At 44.0% G+C, this 22,361-nt stretch overlaps 1 protein-coding gene across 2 annotated transcripts; it reads left to right on the forward strand.

Moving 5' to 3' along the window:
• Positions 1–1,400: 1,400 nt before the first annotated feature.
• On the forward strand, positions 1,401–15,538 carry hells (helicase, lymphoid specific). 2 transcript variants are annotated; one of them, XM_083922973.1, is made up of 23 exons: positions 1,401–1,543; positions 2,061–2,158; positions 3,693–3,811; positions 4,004–4,126; positions 4,227–4,268; positions 4,362–4,389; positions 4,560–4,621; positions 4,708–4,749; positions 4,904–5,131; positions 6,442–6,624; positions 7,010–7,153; positions 7,387–7,583; positions 8,763–8,856; positions 9,016–9,177; positions 9,496–9,638; positions 9,812–9,956; positions 10,167–10,250; positions 11,703–11,822; positions 12,041–12,157; positions 13,256–13,415; positions 13,531–13,627; positions 13,722–13,798; positions 15,109–15,538. In XM_083922973.1, exons 1-23 carry the CDS (start codon positions 1,536–1,538, stop codon positions 15,195–15,197), a joined length of 2,562 nt encoding a protein of 853 aa, XP_083779099.1. In that variant the 5' UTR covers positions 1,401–1,535; the 3' UTR covers positions 15,198–15,538. The 2 variants fall into 2 exon arrangements, with proteins under 2 accessions (XP_083779099.1, XP_083779100.1); XM_083922974.1 differs by having other exon boundaries at positions 4,563–4,621.
• Positions 15,539–22,361: the final 6,823 nt, after the last annotated feature.

A 22,361-nucleotide genomic window follows, 5' to 3' on the forward strand; every position in this document is an offset into this window, starting at 1 on the left:
AGATGCCAACAGACTCAATAAACTGATCAGAAAGGCCAGTGACATTGTGGGGGTGGAGCTGGACACCTTGGCTGCAGTGTCAGACAGGAGGATGCTGTCGAAGGTGCGGGCGATACTGCAGCATGGCTCTCACCCTCTCCACAACACTCTGGCTGAACAGAGGAGCACCTTCAGCCAGAGACTGATTGCTCCTAAATGCACCACTGAGCGCCACAGGAGGTCATTCTTACCTGTGGCCATTAAACTGTACAACTCATCTCTTTAATTATCGGACTCTTGACTACTTAAAAACAAAACAAAACAAAATATAAATATCTGTTCTCATTTCATTTCATTTGCCATAACAACCTAATTGTACAGTGTATATATCTCAGATTGTATTTTCACACCCACTTCAGATTGTTTACTTGATTGTTTATTATTTATTTGAACTGTATTTTATTGGCTATTTATTAGCTACTTAGATTTATTTTAATTGTATTTTATTTGAGTCTTTACTTTATTTTATTTCTACTTTATTCATCTTTATGGCTTGTTTCTACTGTGCACGGAGCATGGGAACGAAAGAATTTCCCCCCGGGGATCAATAAAGTATTCTGATTCTGATTCTGATTTTTCATTTTGTTAAATAAAAACATAAAGTACCCGACTTAACTCGAGTCACACATTGATTATGATCATTTTCCAGATGTTTAACCGTCAAAATGACCCCTAGAATAAACGGTGTTATTGAAATTTGAGGGTAACAGGAGGGTTAAAGTATTAATTCAGAATAGGGCCTTTAACGGGTGTTGTGTCGAATCGTGTTCCCCTGTTTGACAACACCGGCACCGGCAGTCGCGGGAGAAATCTGAGTAGGTGTGGCTCACGTTTCTGGTCAGAGGGGTGGCTGCGTTTTGAAAATGCTTTCTCTGTATATAAAATCATCTGTACTTTTGCAAATATATTTTTTTTAAATACATGTCTTTCTGTTTTTCACTACTTATCTTCATTATGATATTCGCATTGTATATAAAACACTGCAATATCTACACTTTGATTAAGGATCACCCTATTCTATTAAGCAGTAGTTTCGCCCTAAGTGGCGCGAAATGGAAGAGCCCCGCCCCCCCTAGCTGCGTCAAGTGAGCCGAACTGCTGCGGAAAATAGCGGAAGTAGAGAGATTTTGCTTTGGAAAGAAAAGCTATTCAAGCCAGTGCTCGAGTGTAACGTCAAGTAAGTACTTTTATTTCGAAAAAACATCGGTCGGACGTATAGCCCTTGTTTGTAACCGTTTACGGTGCAGTCCCGGGCCTCCAGGACCCACGCTGTGCTTCCGTAGAGCCGAGTGGAGACGTCTGCAGTCTTTGATAACGAAATATAGTGTTTTTTGGTAGTGATATATGCGACTGGGTAGCTTCAGAGACTTAGTTAACTTATACGACTAAGAACCTGCTTGTGTAACTCGAGAAAGTTTTTTTTTTTGTGGAGCAAAAAAGACCTTTTCTGTTTCTATTACCTCGGAACAACATTGCCCGCTTCGCTGTTGGCAACGATGAGCTGGTAAGTTCAGTCATTTGTTTCCAATCATTGCGAGCTCCCTACAGAAAGTTGAAGTATCTGTCAGTGCAACGTTTTGTTTTTTTAACTGAGGGCAATACTCTTGTGTTAAACATGGAGCAGGATGAGTTTAAGTCTTTATGCACCTTTCTTCTGTGAGTCTTGAATGTCTTTTCTTAAAACAGTCCAAGAGCTAAAAGCTAGAAATTAAAGCTTAAGCATTGGTTTATTCTTTTGTTGATGCTGAAAGTTTTCACATTTGAGTATCTTGAGCCTATAGATATTATCTATCCACAACGTTTTTTTTTCCTCAAATTTCTTGCTTAGATCTGTTTAGATCTAGATGATCCACCCTTCGGATTAAACCGTATGATTAATACAGTTTGGCCTGGTCACAGTGTACCTCCCCAGGTCATAGTCGTGTTCTGCTCAGTGATTATCCAACACATGAATATGGTTAGTCCTGTAAAATCAGCAAGAAAAAATTCACCCTCTCCGGTTGATTTATGTTCTTCCTCAGCTTGAAGGAAGAAACTCGAAGTGGGTCCCCTCACTGCCCCAAACCCGATGAATCTGAGGAGCCACTGGGCACAGCCATGGAGACGGGAGCCGCAGAGGGTCAGTCACAAAAGACCCCACCACTGGAGCCCAATGGGCTTTACTGGGGGATTTTATGGAGCCAATCCTACTTTGATCGATGCACTGTTACTGTCATAAGGTTTAGATAATGAGGAAATTATTTTCATCACAAGTCAACTTACATTTGTCTTTGAAACTATACGGAGGTGTTTCTAAAATGATGAGGACATGAGGGTAGTGGCTTCACTGGCTCATATCATATCCTGACACCAGCTGCTAATTGGAAGAGGAGGACCACTGTCACTAACAAACAGTAAAATAACTTAATTTATTGTTGCAGATGTACCTGAAGTTACTATTAGAGCTATGACCATGTTAACTAAGTCCCTGTAGCCAGTCTGACTAATCAATACATTTAGAGCCTACAAACTAAGCAAATAAAATGAGTGTTTACTGTATGTTCCTCTCTGCAAGGGTTTTGAAATGACACTAAAGTTATCTAATTTCTTGTCGACGTATCCCCAACTTAATATTATAGCCGTAGTGAACCGTAGCAATATGACCTATCAATAACAGAAATTTAAAGCAAACAAACGTTAAAGAAGAAGAAGAAGAAGAGTTTCTATATAAATCCCGCAACGGGGAATTCAATTTTTCACTCTGTGCATGTGTGTGTATCCTGAATAATAACAAACAGGACCTATATACATGCAATTAATGGAGAAATGTCAGACCCAGGGGGCTGCCAAATGGAGTTGGGGGTTCGGTGCCTTGCTCAACGCCTCCTCGGCAGTGCAGAGGAGATGAACTGGCACCTCCACACTCAATCGGTGGTCCACACAGGGACTCGAACCGGCGACCCCGCGGTTCCCAACTGAGTCACCTATGTCGTTTTAGTTTAGCTCCGTGAAACAAAACAAACAGCCAAGGCTTTGTCCACCTGAGGTTAAATGAGGGTGAAATTGGACTGTCTTTATCTCTATGTTACGTTCTGCCGCCGAGGTAAAGGTTGAATATGAAGAATGAGCAGAACACCTCCATCTAGTGTCTCAAGATCGTAGTCGCAGCAACAAAAAATAAGTACAGCAGTCATGTTGCCGGGGTCGTTGCTGAGTGTGTCAGAGATCAGCGATTTAATGTTAGCCAGTCCTTAACTGAAGTCTAAAATGCAATCATATATTTCATTTCTTTTCATCATATAAAACAGAACCTTAAGCAGCATACATATGGCATATTTTATATTATTAACCGTACATAGGCTAACTTTAATGCGTAAAGATTTGCTATCATCGTGGCATAAGCACAGTCTATGGGCATAAGCCGCTACTTGGCTAGGCTAACAATAGTCAAGTTAGCTAAGGGTAGCTAGATCTATGAGATCATTACTGTTTGTCACTGACAGTGGCCTAGCACTTTCAAGAGGCACCTGCCCATAAGGAACAGTATGTGCGGGTGGAATACACAGACGCACACCACTCCAGTGACATACCATCAGCCACTTTCTCGACACTGTTGCGCGTGGGGGTGTGGTGACCCAGCCGTCAGTTTGACTGTCACTGATGTTTCTCTGAAGATGTCGCTGTGAAATCTGAAGACACGCCAGCTGAAGTGGTCATCACAAAGGAAATGGAGGAAGAAGAGAAGCAGCTGATGGAGGAAGGGGAGAAGAAGGAAAAAGAGATGATGGAAAAGGTGCGTTGCTTATTAATTCCTCGGGATGCGTTTGTGAAAACTGTATCATGGAACCGCCTCGTTTCAGACACAAAGTTGTTGCAGGGCTGCTTGTGTTTGGGCAATATTTACAATTTGAAAATAGGAAACAATACTGGCACTAGTATCAAAACTGTCATTAGTAGATGATTATTTTGCAATGCTTCCCACCAGGCCCGGGAGACACGGGAGAGGGACACTCATGACATGCGCTTCAAGAGACTGCAGCATTTGCTTCAGAAGAGCAACGTCTACTCTAAATTCTTGCTGACTAAAATGGAGCAGCAACAGAAAGAGGTGCAGCATGTGTGAACGCTACATGTCAGTAACAACCTGTGCGTTCTGCAGGCTCAGTAACGACCAACACCTCACTCTGTTTCTCTCTCAACGATTGCAGGAGATCCTCAGGAAGGAGAAAACTGCAAAGAAGGGCAAGAAGGTGAGGGGAGTTTTACTGACACCATTTTATGCTTAGCATTAAAGTACTCTTCTAACATCTGTTCATCGATGTCTATTTGTCTTTTAAATGCAGAACGCAAACAGTGCAGAGCCTGGCAAAGGTGAGTAGATCTTCTGATACATGCTGCTGACTTAATGTAGCATGAAACGCTCCAATAGCTACTGATCTTTACACACCGTTTAAGTGGTATGCTCAACCCCGGTTATGGAAATGTCTAATCCAAATAATGCGTATGAATGTTTGAAGTTTTGTCTGTATTCCCTTTTGAAGTAGATAAAAAGAAGAGGAGGAGGGATGAGGACTACAAAATAGCAGATGTCATGTCAAAAGAAGTAAGGGCTTATTCCACTTGGCATCTGTTTACCATAGTTGCTATTTACTGATCTTCTCATGGGTTCTGCTTCATTTTGTCTTCCAGGAAATCATGTCTCAAGCTAAGAAAGCAAAAGTGGAGGAAGAGGTATGGTTCATTTTGTTTAGACGGTTTTGCCTTCCTTGTGTGTAGATAAGATTTCCAGATATTTGATAATACAAAAGAGGGACAGTAGGAGTGACTAGGGTCCTTGAACGTAACACATCCAACCTAAATGTGCATATCACACATCTGATACCAGGACGAGGCGCCGGCCCAGAAGAAACTAGAAGCAGAAGATATCGAAAAGATGAGCGATTCCAACGAAGACATCAAGAACCGTCTGTCGGAGACGGTGCGAGACAACGCCAAGCATCTCCTGCATCCTCACAGGAAGGTGAACGGCGAGCCAGTCCCCGCCCAGCAGCCACTGCACTTCACAGGAGGGGTCATGAGGTCATACCAGATCGAAGGCATCGAGTGGCTCAGGGTGAGTAGCTGACCGACATGACCTTGTGGAAGGTGACGTTTGTTCGATTGAGTCAGCTAAAGCAATAAGCCCCGAGAGGCGGCTCCGCGTTGTGCCCAACAACGCTCTTTAGCTGTTCTGAAATCACTGCAAACAATAATTTCCCTCGGGATAAATGAAGCTTCTTGAATCTTGAATCTTGAACAACGGCCTCTCGGTTACTACACAGACCTGTCAATATTTCATAAAATAAACACACGGAAACAAAAGGAATATACAAATATTAATAAATTATCCCTCTTCAGCTACATTTAGTAGAATGGTTGGTGTGTTTGTCTTGGTGCCGACTGCTTAACAATTCCCCCCCATGTACCTGACTGTAGGAGTAAGAAGAAAAATCTTCATGTTGCAGTGGGATTTTAACCAAATATATACCTTATATCAACCATCAGCATACAATTGTGTGTTCAGACCGGTTGTGTGAATCTGACTTTAGCTTCAGCGTAGCTAGAAGCTATTCTTCCAGGGCTCCTGCAGTTCTATGTTGTGACAATACAATTTACACAATCACATCAAACACAATACTCAATCACTCAACACTTCCATGTAAAGTGCACTGCAAGCAGATATTTTAAAATGTCATATAAAAACCCTAACCGGTGTTGCAAACACAAAATTAAAGTGACTGGATCGCTGTAACTGTATTGCTGTGTATGATATTAATAAAAAAGAACTGACTGGATCCAGCTAATAGTAGTAAATATTGGAGCTGATATCCGACCCGGGTATCGGATCCGTGCATCTCTAGTCTCTGTATGTGTTTATCCCAGGATAATCTATTATCAAGGAAAACCCCTAATAGTTCAGCCTCTTCTCCTTGTTCTACTGAAGTCTGATTTATTTTAAGATCAAGTTTTGGTTTGGAACATAAAGAATAATTAGTTCCAGCCACAAAAGTAGTTGTTTTAGATAAAAGTTTGTTACTGCTGATCCAGTCTACTACTGACTCTTAACTCTCTCTGTAATTCGGTATTAAAATCACCCAACATTTCTTTCTGCTAAATATATTTTTGGAGCTGGTCTGAACACATAATGCTCACTTGCTCCTGTATCATTTTGTTAGTGTGGCAGGTATGATATCACTAGCAATTGACAACATAGCTAAAGAAAAGTGAACACGATAGGCTAAGAGTTAAAGAAGAAGAAGCAGAAGAATATTTCATATAACCAGTTAAGTGATTGCGTACTTCTTTCTGTATGATGTGCAGTGTGTGACTCAGAATTAAAGCTGCAGAGTGTTAAACCAGCAGCCTGTGCTCCCTTTGCATCAGATGCTGTGGGAGAACGGCATCAACGGGATCCTGGCCGATGAGATGGGGCTGGGGAAGACCATCCAGTGCATCGCTCACATCGCCATGATGATAGAAAAGAAAGTGATGGGCCCCTTCCTGGTAGTGGCCCCTCTCTCCACTCTGCCCAACTGGATCAACGAGTTCAAGCGCTTCACACCAGAGGTAGGAGGCCGTGTGTTAGTGCTCATCAGGCTCTGAGGTCTGAATGACTGAAACACAGTGAGTTGCAGCCAGTTTGCAGCTCACAGTCATTGTACATTTGATTGTTGAATAGGGATCTAACAATATGCAGAACTCATTTTTCCATACATAATCTAATTTTCCCACTAATCTTTTGTAAACAAAGTGAGATAGAAGACAAATTATGGGTGGAAAAAAAGTCGAAAGTAGACTGTTTAAAAATAATATCCTGATTCATTCTTAATGTCATCGATATGAATCGTCACACAATTGTATTGCAGATTTATAGTCTCGCGGAGTATCATAACATCCATGGTCTCTCACCTCGTCCATTGATGTGTGAGCAGTGTCATGTGTTTGTCCCCAGGCGTCTGTGGTGCTGTACCACGGTCCCCAGCCAGAGAGGGCCAAGCTGCTCAAGCAGATCCGCAGGCCTCAGGGGCCGCTCGGCATGTGTCCTGTGGTCGTCACCTCCTTCGAGATCTCCATGATAGACAGGAAATTACTGCAGGTAGGATCCCTGGTCCTCCTTTACCAAACAAATTACAAGTTGCTATGCTATATGACGCAGGTGTGCAGTTTTGTATTGTGGTCTGGAGGTCCTGAAGAATGTTATAAATCCTGATGCGTTGTTGTTGGTGTTGTTTTATGTCACAGACATAAAAACAATTCAGTGATAGACGTAATTTGCTTTTCTCCTGAGTATTGTATAAGAAGCCAGGCCGTGTTTGTGTTCTGCTCCAGCGCTACCAGTGGAAGTACCTGATAGTGGACGAAGGCCACAGGATCAAAAATCTCAACTGTCGGCTGGTGCGGGAGCTGAAGATGCTACCCACTGACAACAAGCTGCTGCTGACTGGCACACCGCTACAGAACAATCTGGCTGAGCTCTGGTCCCTCCTCAACTTCCTCCTGCCAGAGGTCTTTGATGACCTCAAGAGGTATGGATCCACATAGCCAATTACTGAGTGCTGACACTAGGGCTGCCCCCGACTAACAATTCTCCTGGTCGACCAGTAGTCTTCATTTAGGCCCATTAGTCGAAGAATCATTCATTGTAAGGCCTTAATGTTTATTTACAATTGCACTTCACATACTGAGCAAGACTCATGTTAATTAAGCTGTCAGCATCTCGTCGCCAGTCAGCACAACGCTATTGAGTATTATTAGTTTAGGCTGCTATCAATGAAAAATAATCAATCAGTCGATCAACAAATCCTTTATGACATATTATTAACTTGTAACACCAACACAATAACTTTAAATAAGCTTTCAAACTTGGCAAACGCACAAAGCATGTCACTTTTTTAACAACATTAGCAAACAGTGAAAACAATAAAAAACAGTTTTTAAAACTACGTTGAAAAATGTCTTTTCGTTTTAAAATATAAACAAATTAATAAATTGGTACACAGCAAACTTAATCACTTAAAAAATAAATGTGCTAAAACTTTAGGTTATTTACATAACCCCAGTTGTCTGAGTAATATGAGTGAGATGTCTCACCAGACACCCCTTCTTGCTTGGGCGAGTGAAAAGAGGTGCTTATCTTGAATGAGATGATGCAGTCTGCATGAGCTGTTTAAGGCAGGTGGGACTACCTGTGGAGGACTGACACCTTTCACCAGCCAATCAGGATTGGCGTAATGAGATAAATACTTCTGAGGGTTGCAGCGAGGCGTGCATCCCATAGCGAGACATCGAACGAAATATTATGAAAGAGAACTAAATAAGCAGACAACATATTTTTTCTGTGTCAGAAGTCAGAAGCCCGAAGCAAATGGAAAACAAAGCACATGTTTAGTAACAACTAACAGTAGCCTACTGGACTCAGTCAGTGCCTGTAGATACCACATTTATTCTCATGGGCCATCTTTGATTCCAGCTCAGTGGATTTATTTCCATCGTAGTGATGTTTTCACAATCTGACATGGCTCAAAGTAACATTGTGCAGTCTGATTCCATTAACCTGACAGATGTCAGAGACCGCACACCTGGAGACACCTGCTGTATCTAATGTATCAGTAAGACGTGACATGTCTGCTTCATCTCTGTTGTTATCTGTTCAGCTGTAAGTCATTGCTCAGGTTTAACCTCTCGTCAACACATTTCCTGTGTAGCTTTGAGTCGTGGTTTGACATCGACAGCATCGGTGAAGTAGAGAGCGTGGTGGCTACTGAGCGTGAGCAGAACATCCTGAGCATGCTGCACCAGGTCAGTCCCTCAAACCAGCTCCACAGAGCAAACATGGGAGACCATTACACTCATGATGTGTGAAGTGTTTGCTGTAATCGTGCCACAATGTACAGTGTGTATGTAAAGTTGGCCGACTTGGAGTTTAGTGCATTTTCTAAATGTTTTCTCACCTTTCAGATTCTGACTCCGTTCTTGCTGAGGAGGTTGAAGTCAGACGTGACGCTGGAGGTTCCTCCTAAGAAGGAGATTGTTGTTTATGCTCCTCTGACAGCCAAACAGGAAGCCTTTTACACTGCTGTGGCCAACAAAACCATTGCAAAGATGCTGGGCCAGGAAAAGGTGTGTAAGGACTGTAAACTGGTTTTATTTTCCCTACAGCAACAGTGAGCAGGAGCGTACCTATGTTCCCCGGTGAGCATGCCCGGGTCCTATGTAGTTCTGCTGTTAAATACCAGAGTTTTGGTGAGATAGACCTGCGTCAGACTGAAAATCTGAGCTCAGCCCGGTCCTCTTTGCCAATTCACATCAGTGTCCCTGGGTTGACGTCAGGGATTATTAATGGTGTGGCTCATTTTCTTAAAGGTCACTTTGTCAGGTTAATCAGCATGAAAAGAGTCAGTAAAAGCTAAGTGGTGGATGCTCTCTTGGTTTATTTAGACGGAGGCTCCTGTGGCGCTGACACCAAGTGGCCGGCCGAAGCGTCGCAATCGAAAGCTGGTGGACTACGAGGAAACGGATGGAGACAGTCCATATAACCTGGAGAAATACATGGAGAAGGTCCGCAAGGAGTCAGAACACAGGTCAGCACTCCCTACACACCTACAATAATGATTAGAATACTGATGCTTGCCTCGGGAGGCCATTAATCAATGTGCAAGGTGTTTCTTTACCTTATTAATATCACATGGTTATTTTTTTTCATTGATGTCTGTGTATCAGTCTTACTCTATTCCTCTCCTCTCCTCTCCTTCAGCTCCACTCCAGTGCTGGATGTCCAGAGCCCGCTAGACGTGCAAATCAACCTGAAGCTGCAGAACATCCTCATGCTGCTGAAGAGATGCTGTAACCACCCCTACCTGGTGGAGTACCCCCTGGACCCTGCCACACAGGAGTTCAAGGTAACGCACAGCCACCTGTACTGGTTTGGTACAGTAGCAGTGGAGCTACAAGTGCTGTTTGACTTTGGAATGCTACATGAAGAATGTCTGTTGACATGTATTCAAACAGAAGGAAGGTAGAAGAAGAATGTTTTTCAGTAGTGATATAAAAAGTTGCAGATGGTACAATCCCTCCTTCACATACTGTACGTCCTGCTGTCCTCCCTGCAGATTGATGAGCAGCTGGTGCAGAGCTCCGGGAAGTTTCTCATACTGGACAGACTACTGCCTGCACTGAAGTCAAGGGGACATAAGGTGAGACAGGACACCAGTACAGACTAATTAATGACGTGCAGCCCTGCTGAGTTAGAATTTACATCTTTACCCCCGGTAGGTCTGGTGGTTCAGGATATATCTACTAGGAATGCAACAATACAGTTAGCCTACGGTTCAGTACGTACCTCGGTTCTACATTCAGACACATTCAAGTGTATTGTATAATAAAATAAATCAAAGTATATTAAAAATACATAGGGGGCGCCCGGTGGCCCTGAGGCTGTAAGTCCTTGCCGCAGTCAGCCCGGGTATGATTCCAACCTGTTGCCCTTTGCTGCATGTTGCCCCCCTTCTCCTCCATATCCTGTCAATCTTCAGCTGTCCTATGATAATGGCAAAGAGACAAAATAATTATTTTTTTTTTAAAAAGGAGAACCCATTGGTCAGTCGTAGGATTTCTATGGAACATTTACCGTGCATTCACACCAAAAGCCATGGAGGCGATTAAATCGGCCGGAACGCAAGTTACTCATCGCTTGCTCATATTTGCTCATCGCTACATCGCATCTATCGCAGGTAGCAGCCAAGGCGGCTAGCAAATGGAAGCTAACCCAACCCAGCCTACTCTGCTGTTGTGCTAAATGGAAGTGATGCTAGTGCTAACAGAAGTCTTAATGCTTCTAAAAGAACAGAAATTAGCTCTTATGGCGCACTCACACTGTCCTTCCGCACCGCGACCCGGGCTTTAGGGTACTTGTAAGTTTAAATTTTTCAACTTCACGTGACACATACGATGAGGCGATGGACGCTTCATTGCTGCATCGCATCGCTCTTATCGCTCGGAACGCGTCGCCCGAAGCGACCACGCGTGTCATATCGTCATTTACATTCATTTTGAGTGGCAGCTTGACACTTTCATCGCCTCCATCGCTTTTGGTGTGAATGCACGGTAACATCTACTGCACAAAACGACTCAAAATACTACTCATGTTTTGATATTATAAGCTGTAGCCTTTTATAATTATTAATACATTAGATGGTAATAAATTAAAAGGAAATAAAGTGGCAAACTCAGAATCTAACAATTCTGCTTCAGATCGATTATTCATCCTGTTAAGTCCAACAGAACATGGACTCGTTGAACATGTGTAAATATACCCAGTAGTGTAATTGTCAAAGCTGGCAAAAAAGAGACCAAAGAAATAATACAAACCTGTTCAGATTCAAAGTATTTTACAGTTGCATGTCATGTATGTACTGTACTGTATATATGTAGTCTAGTTATTGTAAGGTTAATATTATCAAAGAGTTATTGCCATCTGACTTGTGCAGTAAAGACGTAGCATGTATTAGCACAGTCATCTCAGCTACACATGCTCGACCGATGCTGCTCTGTCCAGTCCTCTGCCCATGCTGTGTGCTGCCTTTGGTTTGTTCCATGCCAGAGTATTTCTGACTTGTGTGTGTCATTGGTTGGTTGTTGTGGTCCAGGTTCTGATCTTCAGTCAGATGACGTCCATCTTGGATCTTTTGATGGATTACTGCTATCTGCGGGGCTTCCAGTACAGCCGACTGGACGGCAGCATGTCCTACTCCGACAGAGAAGAAAATGTGAGTTTTGAACAAGTTGAAGAAGACGGCGCAGAGACGTTTTTCTAAATTGTAAAGCATTGTGAGCAGGTTACTGTGAACGTGTCTGTGAGCGTACTAAGCTCATCAGGATATAACTGTGGAATCCACCGAGGGCAGCAACTGTCAACTTTTGATCCAAACAACAGCCTCAGTGTTTCTGTAATAATATTTCCTAATCATAGATTCTGCTTCCCTAGATGACCAAGTTCTCCAAAGATCCAGAGGTGTTCCTGTTCCTTCTGAGCACCAGGGCGGGAGGACTCGGGATCAACCTGACCACTGCTGACACTGTCATCATCTTTGATAGTGACTGGGTAGGTACACGTTTAAACAGGAGAATCCCGCACTAACGTGTCCAGAGCTGCAGCTATCGATTATTTTAAAAATCAAATTGTCTATTGATTATTCCATCAATTGAGTAATCAGATAAGAAATTGTTATAAAAGTGCAATGCTATGTACAACATAATAGCATAATGAACGTAATGAACAAATTACTGGTTTCTTCTTTCTTTTAACAAAAAAAAACATTTTTCATGTGTTAGCTTGCACATTCTGGTCTTTACATAAAACGTTGGCAATGCAAAAAAACAATTACATTTTAAAACACTAAACCAGGTAATAAGACATAACCTATTAATAATAAAAATTAATGCAGGCATAACATGAGCCTCTCCTCTTGATTTAATTTAATGCATCACTGTAAGTTATGTGAGTGTATTCAATTAAGTTTGATTGAAGTGAATAGGGTCAGTGGGTGTAGGGCCACCTTCAGCAAAGCAATTGAACACACTTGCCACCACATTGATTTACATGGCTAACTAACATAACTAACCATTGCATGTCGCCATAATTAACGTATTTATTCACACAGGCATCTAAACTAACTATATAAACTGGGTGATTGCGGTTCAGATGCTGAAGCATCGATGTGCTATAATGTTACGCTAATCTAACTTTAAAATGCACACACTGCACGTTGCACTGCAAGTTTTCCTTAAAGTGAAATTCCGGTCATCCAAGGGTCTTTTTCGGCAAATACACTCATCAAATCAGCCATCAACTTTTGGTTGTTTCTGACAGTTTCTCTTCTTCCATCTTTGTTGCCCACTCCCTCCTTCTCCATTTTGCTTTCTTTGTCAGCTTCTTTAAATTGTGTTTGTGTAATTTCGTTGTGCTTTCTCTTCTTGTTTTACGGCAGTTGTAAATTTTAAGCGCATTACCACCACCTATCTTATCCTCCATGTGAAACACGGTGCACTGTGTATAGTTTGGATCAAACGCAGCATCCATTCAAAACCTTTTTGCCTTGAGGATTTTTAATGATTGAGTTCCTCGAGGAATCGTTTCAGCCCTACGTGTTGTGTTATGCAGTGGGTGGGTGTGTGTGCTGATGCTCCATTCCCCTCTCAGAACCCCCAGGCAGACCTGCAGGCTCAGGACCGCTGTCATCGGATCGGCCAAACCAAACCAGTGCTGGTGTACCGCCTGGTCACAGCCAACTCTATTGACCAGAAAATCCTGGAGAGGGCCTCAGCCAAAAGGAAGCTGGAGCAGATGGTCATCCACAAAAGTAAGCAACCTCACCCTCTCCATGCGCTGCCGCAGAAGATTTCCTGTAGCACACCAGTTTGATCTTCTCTCTACGGCTGTTCTGAAATATGTTCCAAATGTTCTTTCTGCCTCAGATAAGTTCAAAGGTGCGAAGGCAGAGCTGAACCAAGGTAAAAGCTGCATTGATCTGGATGAGCTGATGGAGCTGCTCAAAGCCAGAGGCACAGAGAAGTAAGAAGCCATGCTCTACGTCAACCATGCTAAATGTTTGGAGAATGTAAAGAACAACTAACAACTGTCTTGGCTGCAACTTTGTCCCACACAGAGAGGTGAAAGCATCGAGGGGGAAGGTGATCAGCGACAAGGACCTGGAGCTTCTGCTGGACCGCAGTGACTTGCTGGGTGAGGAGACTCACCTCTCACAGTTTTCAGGGGGACCTGCAGGGCTGTCTGTATGAATGTGTGTTTTTTTAAACCAGGGGCCATAAAAGTTTGGTTTTAAAAATACCTGTGTTCGTGTGGACTAGGCCTGAATGATTGCCGTACAGCACAGTTCCAAGTGATAGGTGGGAATTCTTTCGATAGCCTTCATTTACAGAATGCAGACTCACCTCAATGTTTACAAGACCGAGTTTTCAAACACCACCACAGTGAACTATATGATAAAATGTAAAATATGCAGTATTTGTTTCTCTTTTCTAATTAGAAAAGTCACCAATCATTCAATACAAACGACCCATTGTTTTGGTCATTAGGGTTAACTGAACTTTTAAACCTCCAGTTGACTGTCACAGTACACTTGGTCAAGTAACAGGTCAAGTCAGTCAGTCTTACCTGCTGTATCAGCCTTTATAAAGAGAAGATACTGAATATTTTAACTTGATATTCAGTGGGGAAAAAATATAATCAAAGTGTATTTATTCATAGATTTTTCTCCTATCACTTTGAAACATTGAGATCCTGATAGACTGCAACGTAATCAAACCAAAAACCGTGAGCTGATTTATTTGATGCTTAATTTCCTCTCAATTTTGCAAACGTTTTATCAGGTTGATCAGTGATATCAGCTGTGATCAGGCCAACGTTGGCTAATTTCAGCCCTCAGACACCAGGGAACGTTACACACACACACTTGTAATGTGCGTTTAACATCTTTTAATATTTACATTGAAAACATGAAATGAACACAGACAATGCATTCGAGTCATCATGCCTCTTGCCTTTTGTTTCTGTCAAGTTGCAAGTCATCAAAACAGTGATTTGATGCAACTCAAGTCCCCGGTCTCTGCCTGCACATATATGAATTGAAATTTTGAGATGAGTTTCCATTAGGGTAAAATGTGGCTGCTCGGACAGTTTCAGGCCAAGCTCTCTCAAATGGCCGTTCACTCGCCGTGTTTCCCTTTTATTTAAAAAAAAAAAAGGCCCCAGACTGAAGAGGTGATGTATCACTCTGAATGGGTTTGGATTGCCAGTGATCAGTTATACAGCACGCTGTTCTTTATCAAGCGACAGAGTTGCATCCAATCAGCAACCGGGCTTCTCACAGGGGAGGAAAATGGCCGCTCTGGGGGCGTTCTGGCAAGATAAACCCGCCTCATTCTGGGTATTCTACCGTAGTGAATACACACTTTTGTTTAGGTATTGCCCATGGTTTGGGCTCTTTTCACTGTTTAATCGGTGAGCTGAAGTGAAGTTTTGTGTGTTTTCAGACAAAGAAAAGGGGAGCACGAAGAAGGAGAAGGTGGGAGTCTTCCGAGTGATTGATGCCAGAGCGTCGTCAGAGATCACGTTGACCTGAGAACAGTTCGGCGTTCACACACAAACTTCTGACAGAGAAATATCCTGAAACTGCTGTTTGTACACTTAGTGTACGGTTTGTCCTTTACTTTAACTGCCTTGATAGTTCTTTTTTGTTTTGAACTTTTCTGTTTAACCACTGTACCTTTTTATGATCGGCCTGTCGTCTGGGATTTATTGGCCGTCAGTATCTTCATGCTGAAAGATGAAGAGCAGTTTGCTCAGAGCTGGCTGTGACATTAAAGAACCTCCCATTCATGGAAAGAAACTAGACATCAGATGAGGCCGGGTGTTTTCTTTACTTTTAGGATGTTCTCGTTATCTTTAACAATGTTGTAAACAAAGCACTTTCCTGCAGGTTAAGCATACATTTGTCTTTATATAAATAAAGTGATATAACTGTATGTTGTGTTTCTGTCCTGTCAGGTGCTACTGTATTAACTTCTCACAGTACTTACACCTTCTCAGAAATTATCCCGGTATACACGGTTCCGACACATTTTCCATTTCAAAATTCCATACTTTTCCAGACTTCTCAGGATTTTTCAGTCAAAATTAAACATCTGAATACCAATTCTTAGATGCTTATGTTAAAAAAAAAAAAAAAAAGGTTTTAGAATTCAACTTTAAAGACATGAATGGATGCTTTTGCCCCTGCAGTTGGCTTAAAATTACCACCTCCCCTATGTTGGAGATGTCGAAAGAGTTTAACCTTAGTTTGCATCTTTATCTTTGCATTGTTTATATTATTTCTTCATAAAGCCAGCCCTCGGAAAACTTGCATCACCCCACAACACTCGCTGCTGACAATAGGTGGCTTACTCAATGACAGGTAATGTAAATGAGAACTAGTAAGCTCTTTTTTATTTGTATATAATATATTTGATTTCAGAAAGGAAGTCTGAAAACGACAGTTTTCCAAACTCTTCCCTTTTTCCATACTTATCCAGACCTTGAAATTAAATAAAATCCATACTTTTCCGTACTGCGTAGGAACCCTGTATGCAGTATGACACAATGATTATCAGTTACTGTGCCCTTTTAAGGGAATGAAAACCGCTTAATTTTATGTATTTATTTTTCCAAAGTGAAGAATTAATAATTTTTTACACTACAGCCACAAATCCTTTGAGTCAGCTGATCTGTCAGACTGCCCTTCTCTGGCAGAAGCAGCATGCTTTAGGCCCAAGAGACTCTTCCTATCGTCAAGTCTCAGCCAATCAAATTTTTGCATGCAATGATAGGTTTTTTGACCGCACAAACTGAAAAGAGAATTATGCTAAGTCTGTAAAGGAAAACCGCTCTGGTCCATTTTTATGGTAACAAGAAAGCTTTCCCTCAAAGCTCTGGTCTACGTTCTGAAAATCCTCCCCCCTCGCGTCAATGTTCCATGATTCCTCGCCCCGAGCTCGTATCACCCTCCCTCCCCTCCTTATCGACACGCCCCCACGCCGGCCGGCTAAAAACACATGGCTAACCTATGCTAACGTGTGTTGACATCAAAACCCCACCACAGCGACTTCCTGGTCGATCCAATACAGAAGTGAAAAAAACTGCAGCTCTCTGAGTGTTTAGAGCAGTTTCTCATTGACCCCATTGATGCTGTGAAAACAGACCGTTTTCACAGCATCATTAAACCTGTTTAAGGCCTGGGACAAAAAAACATTCTAGTCTATATGTTTAGGTCATATCTCCATGACAGCACTCAGGGGGGTTAATTTTTTTCTTATTGGAGGTTAAAGTTTATGAATAATTAGAGGCGTGGCCTCTCGAGTCACAGTTAGTCTCTGGTCCTGACTTCTCCTCGGAGGCTAGCTGTCAGGATTAGCATCATTAGCATGCTAACTCTGTCATCACGACCTGGACTGTGGTCATTCATGTGGTGGTGTTACTATAAGATACAAGATGGTTTGCTCTTTGATCAACTGTACAAACAGATGGTTTAGGAACACACCGTTTTTATGCTAACTAAATAGCCGTACTTGCACCATGACTTAGCCTGCTATCTATGACAGATACACTAGATGCTAATCTGGAGCAGCGGGAGGATTCGGGCCGTGAGGGTTGGTGGTTTACAGTCTATAAGCATGGTACTGTGTTGAATATCAGTTTAAATCATAGATCATAAATGCTGGCTGCACTTCACTCCCTGAGCCGCTGTAATCTCAGCTAGAAACACGGGACTCCCACTCCTGTCTAGTAACGTGTACTACTAATGTGAGCTAATGTGGCTAATTCTGTAAACATCACCCAGACGGACGTATATCCCTCCCCCCAACGTCACATTAATGCCCTTTTTTGGTAAAAGGAAATGAGGAGGAGTCAAACTGACAAGATGGCGGCTCCCAGAGGCGAATGTGGTTGGATCAAGTTGAGAGAACAGGCCCCGATGGAGAAGCTACGTCCATTGTTCAATTTCTATGCAGGGCTATGGCTGATGGACTGAATTGATTTTTTTGGTTCTTTTTGCTATTGCTTTATTAGACTACAGGAACATAATCGCCATATGAACGATGTTAATAATAATGACCAATATTCCAAATGGTAGACCATAGCTTTAACGGAAAATGTTAAAGCTGGCATTATGTCATAACGAGTTGACAAAATAAAAAAATTCAACCTGTTACAACTGAATGAGTAAATAACTCAGTTTCCATATAATTAGACAAGTTAAACGGACCACCCCAACCCATCCCACAAAATGTATCTTCTCGCAGATCTATTGGTGGGAATGCACATGAGAATTTTACGCCTCTGAGATTATTACCGTTCATCATTGTGTGAAGATACCATGAACCAACATGGCAAGTTCTCATGACATTAAAAGATATAACTGAACTTGTAGTATCCCCATTTCATACAGAGGAAAGCATTCACTACCTAAACACTCTAACAATATATGTTGTTTTTGGCGGCCTGTTTTACTTTTAGTCTTAATCTTGTCTTTGTGTCAAGCTGTCATTTTAGTTTTTATTAGTTTTAGACATGGTTATATTCTTTTTAGTCTAGTCAAGTTTCAGTCAACTAAAAGTGTGAGCATTTTAATCTTATTTTAGTCAGAATTGTCCATGACTATTTTATTCTAGTTTTAGTCAAAGAAAACTTATGACATTTCAGTCTAGTATTCATCTCATCTCATCTTCATCCGCTTATCCGGGGTCGGGTCGCGGGGGGCAGCAGCTTTAGCAGTGGACCCCAAACTTCCCTTTCCCGGGCCACATTAACCAGCTCTAACTGGGGGATCCCGAGGCGTTCCCAGGCCAGTGTGGAGATATAATCTCTTCACCTAGTCCTGGGTCTTCCCCGAGGCCTCCTCCCAGCTGGACGTGCCTGGAACACCTCCCTAGGGAGGCGCCCAGGGTTCATCCTTACTAGATGCCCGAACCACCTCAACTGGCTCCTTTCAACGCTAAGGAGCAGCGGCTCTACTCCGAGTTCCTCACGGATGGCTGAACTTCTCACCCTATCTCTAAGGGAGACTCCAGCCACCCTCCCGAGAAAACCCATTTCGGCCGCTTGTACTCGCGACCTCGTTCTTTCGGTCATGACCCAACTTTCATGACCATAGGTGAGGGTAGGAACGAAGATTGACCGGTAGATCGAGAGCTTTGCCATCCGGCTCAGCTCTCTTTTCGTCACAACGGTGCGGTAGAGCGACTGCAACACCGCCCCCGCTGCTCCGATTCTCCGGCCAAACTCACGCTCTATCGTCCCCTCACTCGTGAACATGATCCCGAGGTACTTGAACTCCTTCACTTGGGGTTAGGACTCATTCCCTACCTGGAGTAAGCAATACACCGGTTTCCTGCTAAGAGCCATGGCCTCAGATTTAGAGATGCTGATCCTCATCCCAGCCGTTTCACACTCGGCTGCGAACCGATCCAGTGAGTGCTAAAGGTCACTGACCGACGATGCCATCAGGACCACATCATCTGCGAAAAGCAGAGACGAGATCCTCAGCCCACCGAACTGCAACCCCTCCCCACCACGACTACGCCTTGAAATCCTGTCCATGAAAATCACGAACAGGATTGGTGACAAAGCGCACCCCTGGCGGAGGCCAACCCCCACCGGAAACGAATCCGACTTACCCCGGAGGATCCGGACACAGCTCTCACTTTGGGTGTACAGAGATTGGATGGCCCACAGAAGTGACCCCCTCACCCCATACTCCCGCAGCACCTCCCACAGTATCTCCCTAGGAACCCGGTCATATGCCTTCTCCAGATCCACAAAACACATGTAGACTGGATGAGCATACTCCCAGGCCCCCTCCAGGATCCTTGCGAGAATGAAGAGCTGGTCCGTTGTTCCACGTCCAGGATGGAATCCACATTGTTCCTCTTCAATCTGAGGTTTGACTATAGGACGAACCCTCCTCTCCAGCACCTTGGAGTAGACTTTACCAGGGAGGCTGAGTAGTGTGATACCCGTGTAATTGGCACACACCCTCTGGTCCCCCTTTTTAAAAAGAGGAACCACCACCCCAGTCTGCCACTCCCTTGGCACTGTCCCAGACTTCCACGCAATGTTGAAGAGGCGTGTCAACCAAGACAGCCCCTCCAAACCCAAAGCTTTCAGCATTTCTTGACGAATCTCATCAACCCCTGGGGCTTTGCCACTGTGGAGTTGTTTGACTACCTCAGTGACTTCCGCCAGGGATATTGACAATGATTCCCCATCAGCCTCCAGCTCTGCCTCTACAAAAGTTAGTCGGATTAAGGAGTTCCTCAAAGTGCTCCTTCCACCGCCCGATTACCTCATCGGCTGAGGTCACCAGCGTCCCGTCTTTACTGTAAACAGCTTGGACGGTTCCCCGTTTCCCCCTCCTGAGATGTCGAATGGTTTTCCAGAAGCACCTTGGTGCCGCCCGAAAGTCCTTCTCCATGGCTTCTCCGAACTCCTCCCACACCCGCTGCTTTGCCTCTGACACAGCAGAGGCTGCAGCCCTTCTGGCCTGTCGGTACCTTGCAACTGCCTCCGGAGTCTTCTGGGATAGCATATCCCGGAAGGCCTCCTTCTTCAGTCGGACAGCTTCCCTGACCACCGGTGTCCACCACGGTGTTCGAGGGTTACCGCCCCTTGAGGCACCTAAGACCTTGAGGCCACAGCTCACCGCTGCAGCTTCAGCAATGGAAGCTTTGAACATTGCCCACTCCGGTTCAATGCCCCCAACCTCCACAGGGATGCCAGAAAAGCTCCGCCGGAGGTGTGAGTTGAAGATCTCTCGGACAGGGGCCTCCTCCAGACGTTCCCAGTTCACCCGCACTACTCGTTTGGGTTTACCTGGTCTGTCCAGAATCTTCCCCCATCCTCTGATCCAACTCATCACCAGATGGTGATCAGTTGACAGCTCTGCCCCTCTCTTCACCCGAGTGTCCAAACATGCGGCCTCAGATCAAATGATACGATCACAAAATCGATCATCGACCTTTGGCCTAGGGTGCTCTGGTACCACGTACACTTATGAGCATCCTTATGTTCGAACATGGTGTTAGTTATAGATAATCCGTGACTAGCACAGAAGTCTAATAACTGACGACCACTCGGATTTAGATCAGGGAGGCCGTTCCTCCCAATCACGCCTCTCCAGGTGTCTCCATCATTGCCCACGTGGGCGTTGAAGTCTCCCAGCAGAACTATGGAGTCCCCTACTGGAGCCCCATGCAGGACTCCATTCAGGGTCTCCAAGAAGGCCGAATACTCTGAACTGCTGTTTGGTGCATATGCACAAACAACAGCCAGAGTTTTCCCCCCTACCACCCGCAGGCGTAAGGAGGCGACCCTCTGGTCCACCGGGGTGAACTCCAACACCGCGGCGCTCAGCCGGGGGTTTGTGAGTATCCCCACACCCGCCCGGCGCCTCACACCCTGGGCAACTCCAGAGAAGAATAGTGTCCAACCCCTATCCAGGAGAACGGTTCCAGAACCGAGACTGTGTGTGGAGGTAAGCCCCACCGGATCTAACTGGTAGCGCTCCACCTCCCGCACAAGCTCCGGCTCCTTCCCCGACAGAGAGGTGACATTCCACGTCCCAAGAGCCAGCTTCTGCTGCCCGTGTCTGGTCCGTCGAGGCCCCTCACCTTCACTGCCACCCGTGCAGCAGCGCACCCGACCCAAGTGGTTCCTCCTGCGAGTGGTGGGCCCACAGGATGGAGAGGAGGGAGGTGCCTCGTCACTTTTTCAGGCTGTGCCCGGCCGGGCTCCATGGCAAACCCGGCCACCAGGCGCTCGCCGGCGAGCCCTCCGTCTGGGCCTGGCTCCAGACGGGGGCCCCGGGCTTCCTCCGGGCAGGGTCTCTCTTCCTCTTTGTTGTTTGTATATTGAGTCTTTGTGAACCTTTGTGAACCATTCTTAGTCCGGCCCCTCGCCTGAGACCACTTTGCCATGGGAGACCCTACCAGGAGCATTCAGCCCTCAGGTTCACAGGGACACACAAACCTCTCCACCACGATAAGGTGATGGTTCCCGGAGAGGGAACCACCGTCTAGTATTAGTCAAAGAAATTTGTATATTAGTCCCTTTTTAGTAATGCAATTATATTTAATCAATATAATAAAAGTACCTAGTAGTATTTACGAAACCAACATTTTCTTTTAGCCATTTCACAATTCAAACAATGTTGTGTTAATATTGTTGCCTTATAGACTCAAGAATACATCCATTCCAGACACAGAAGACGCTCTGATTTGAATTTACAACATATTTATTTTACCAACCAAATGTTAGAGGTAAACACACATTTAAATTAAATCAAGAAATACAATAGCATCCCATGACAGTGGCAAAAAATGAATACATTTAAATTTAAAAAGAGAAACAAAGGTGCTTGAAAAAAGTCCAAATAAATTCAAATGTGTGTGTCCGACTTGTATTGCTTGTAAACTGAAGTCAGATTTTGCATCATAAAAACTTTTAACAGATATAACACTACAAATGGTTTGGACCTCAGAGAGATAAAATGGGATGGGAAGCACTGGCTGCATACAGTGGAATTGTGTTTTTTCCTCTGATGTTGTGGCCCCATTTCTCCCCATCTTTTTCCACAACACTTTCCGTTTTCTTTTTCCACATCTATGCCGGCCATCGGCCCCTTTCTCGGTGTCAGACTTTGTTCTAATTTTCTTTCTTAGTTGTCGTTAACGCTAACCCACAGCAGCTGCAT

This window comes from Echiichthys vipera, assembly GCF_963691815.1.
Source record: "Echiichthys vipera genome assembly, chromosome: 11".
NCBI lineage: Eukaryota > Metazoa > Chordata > Actinopteri > Perciformes > Trachinidae > Echiichthys > Echiichthys vipera.

Excerpts from the sequence above, each read along its gene's own strand:
- hells (XM_083922973.1), top strand. Across the intron at positions 9,957-10,166 it reads CTGCCACACAGGAGTTCAAG|ATTGATGAGCAGCTGGTGCA; the intron begins GTAACGCACAGC and ends TCCTCCCTGCAG. Across the intron at positions 13,799-15,108 it reads GGACCGCAGTGACTTGCTGG|ACAAAGAAAAGGGGAGCACG; the intron begins GTGAGGAGACTC and ends GTGTGTTTTCAG.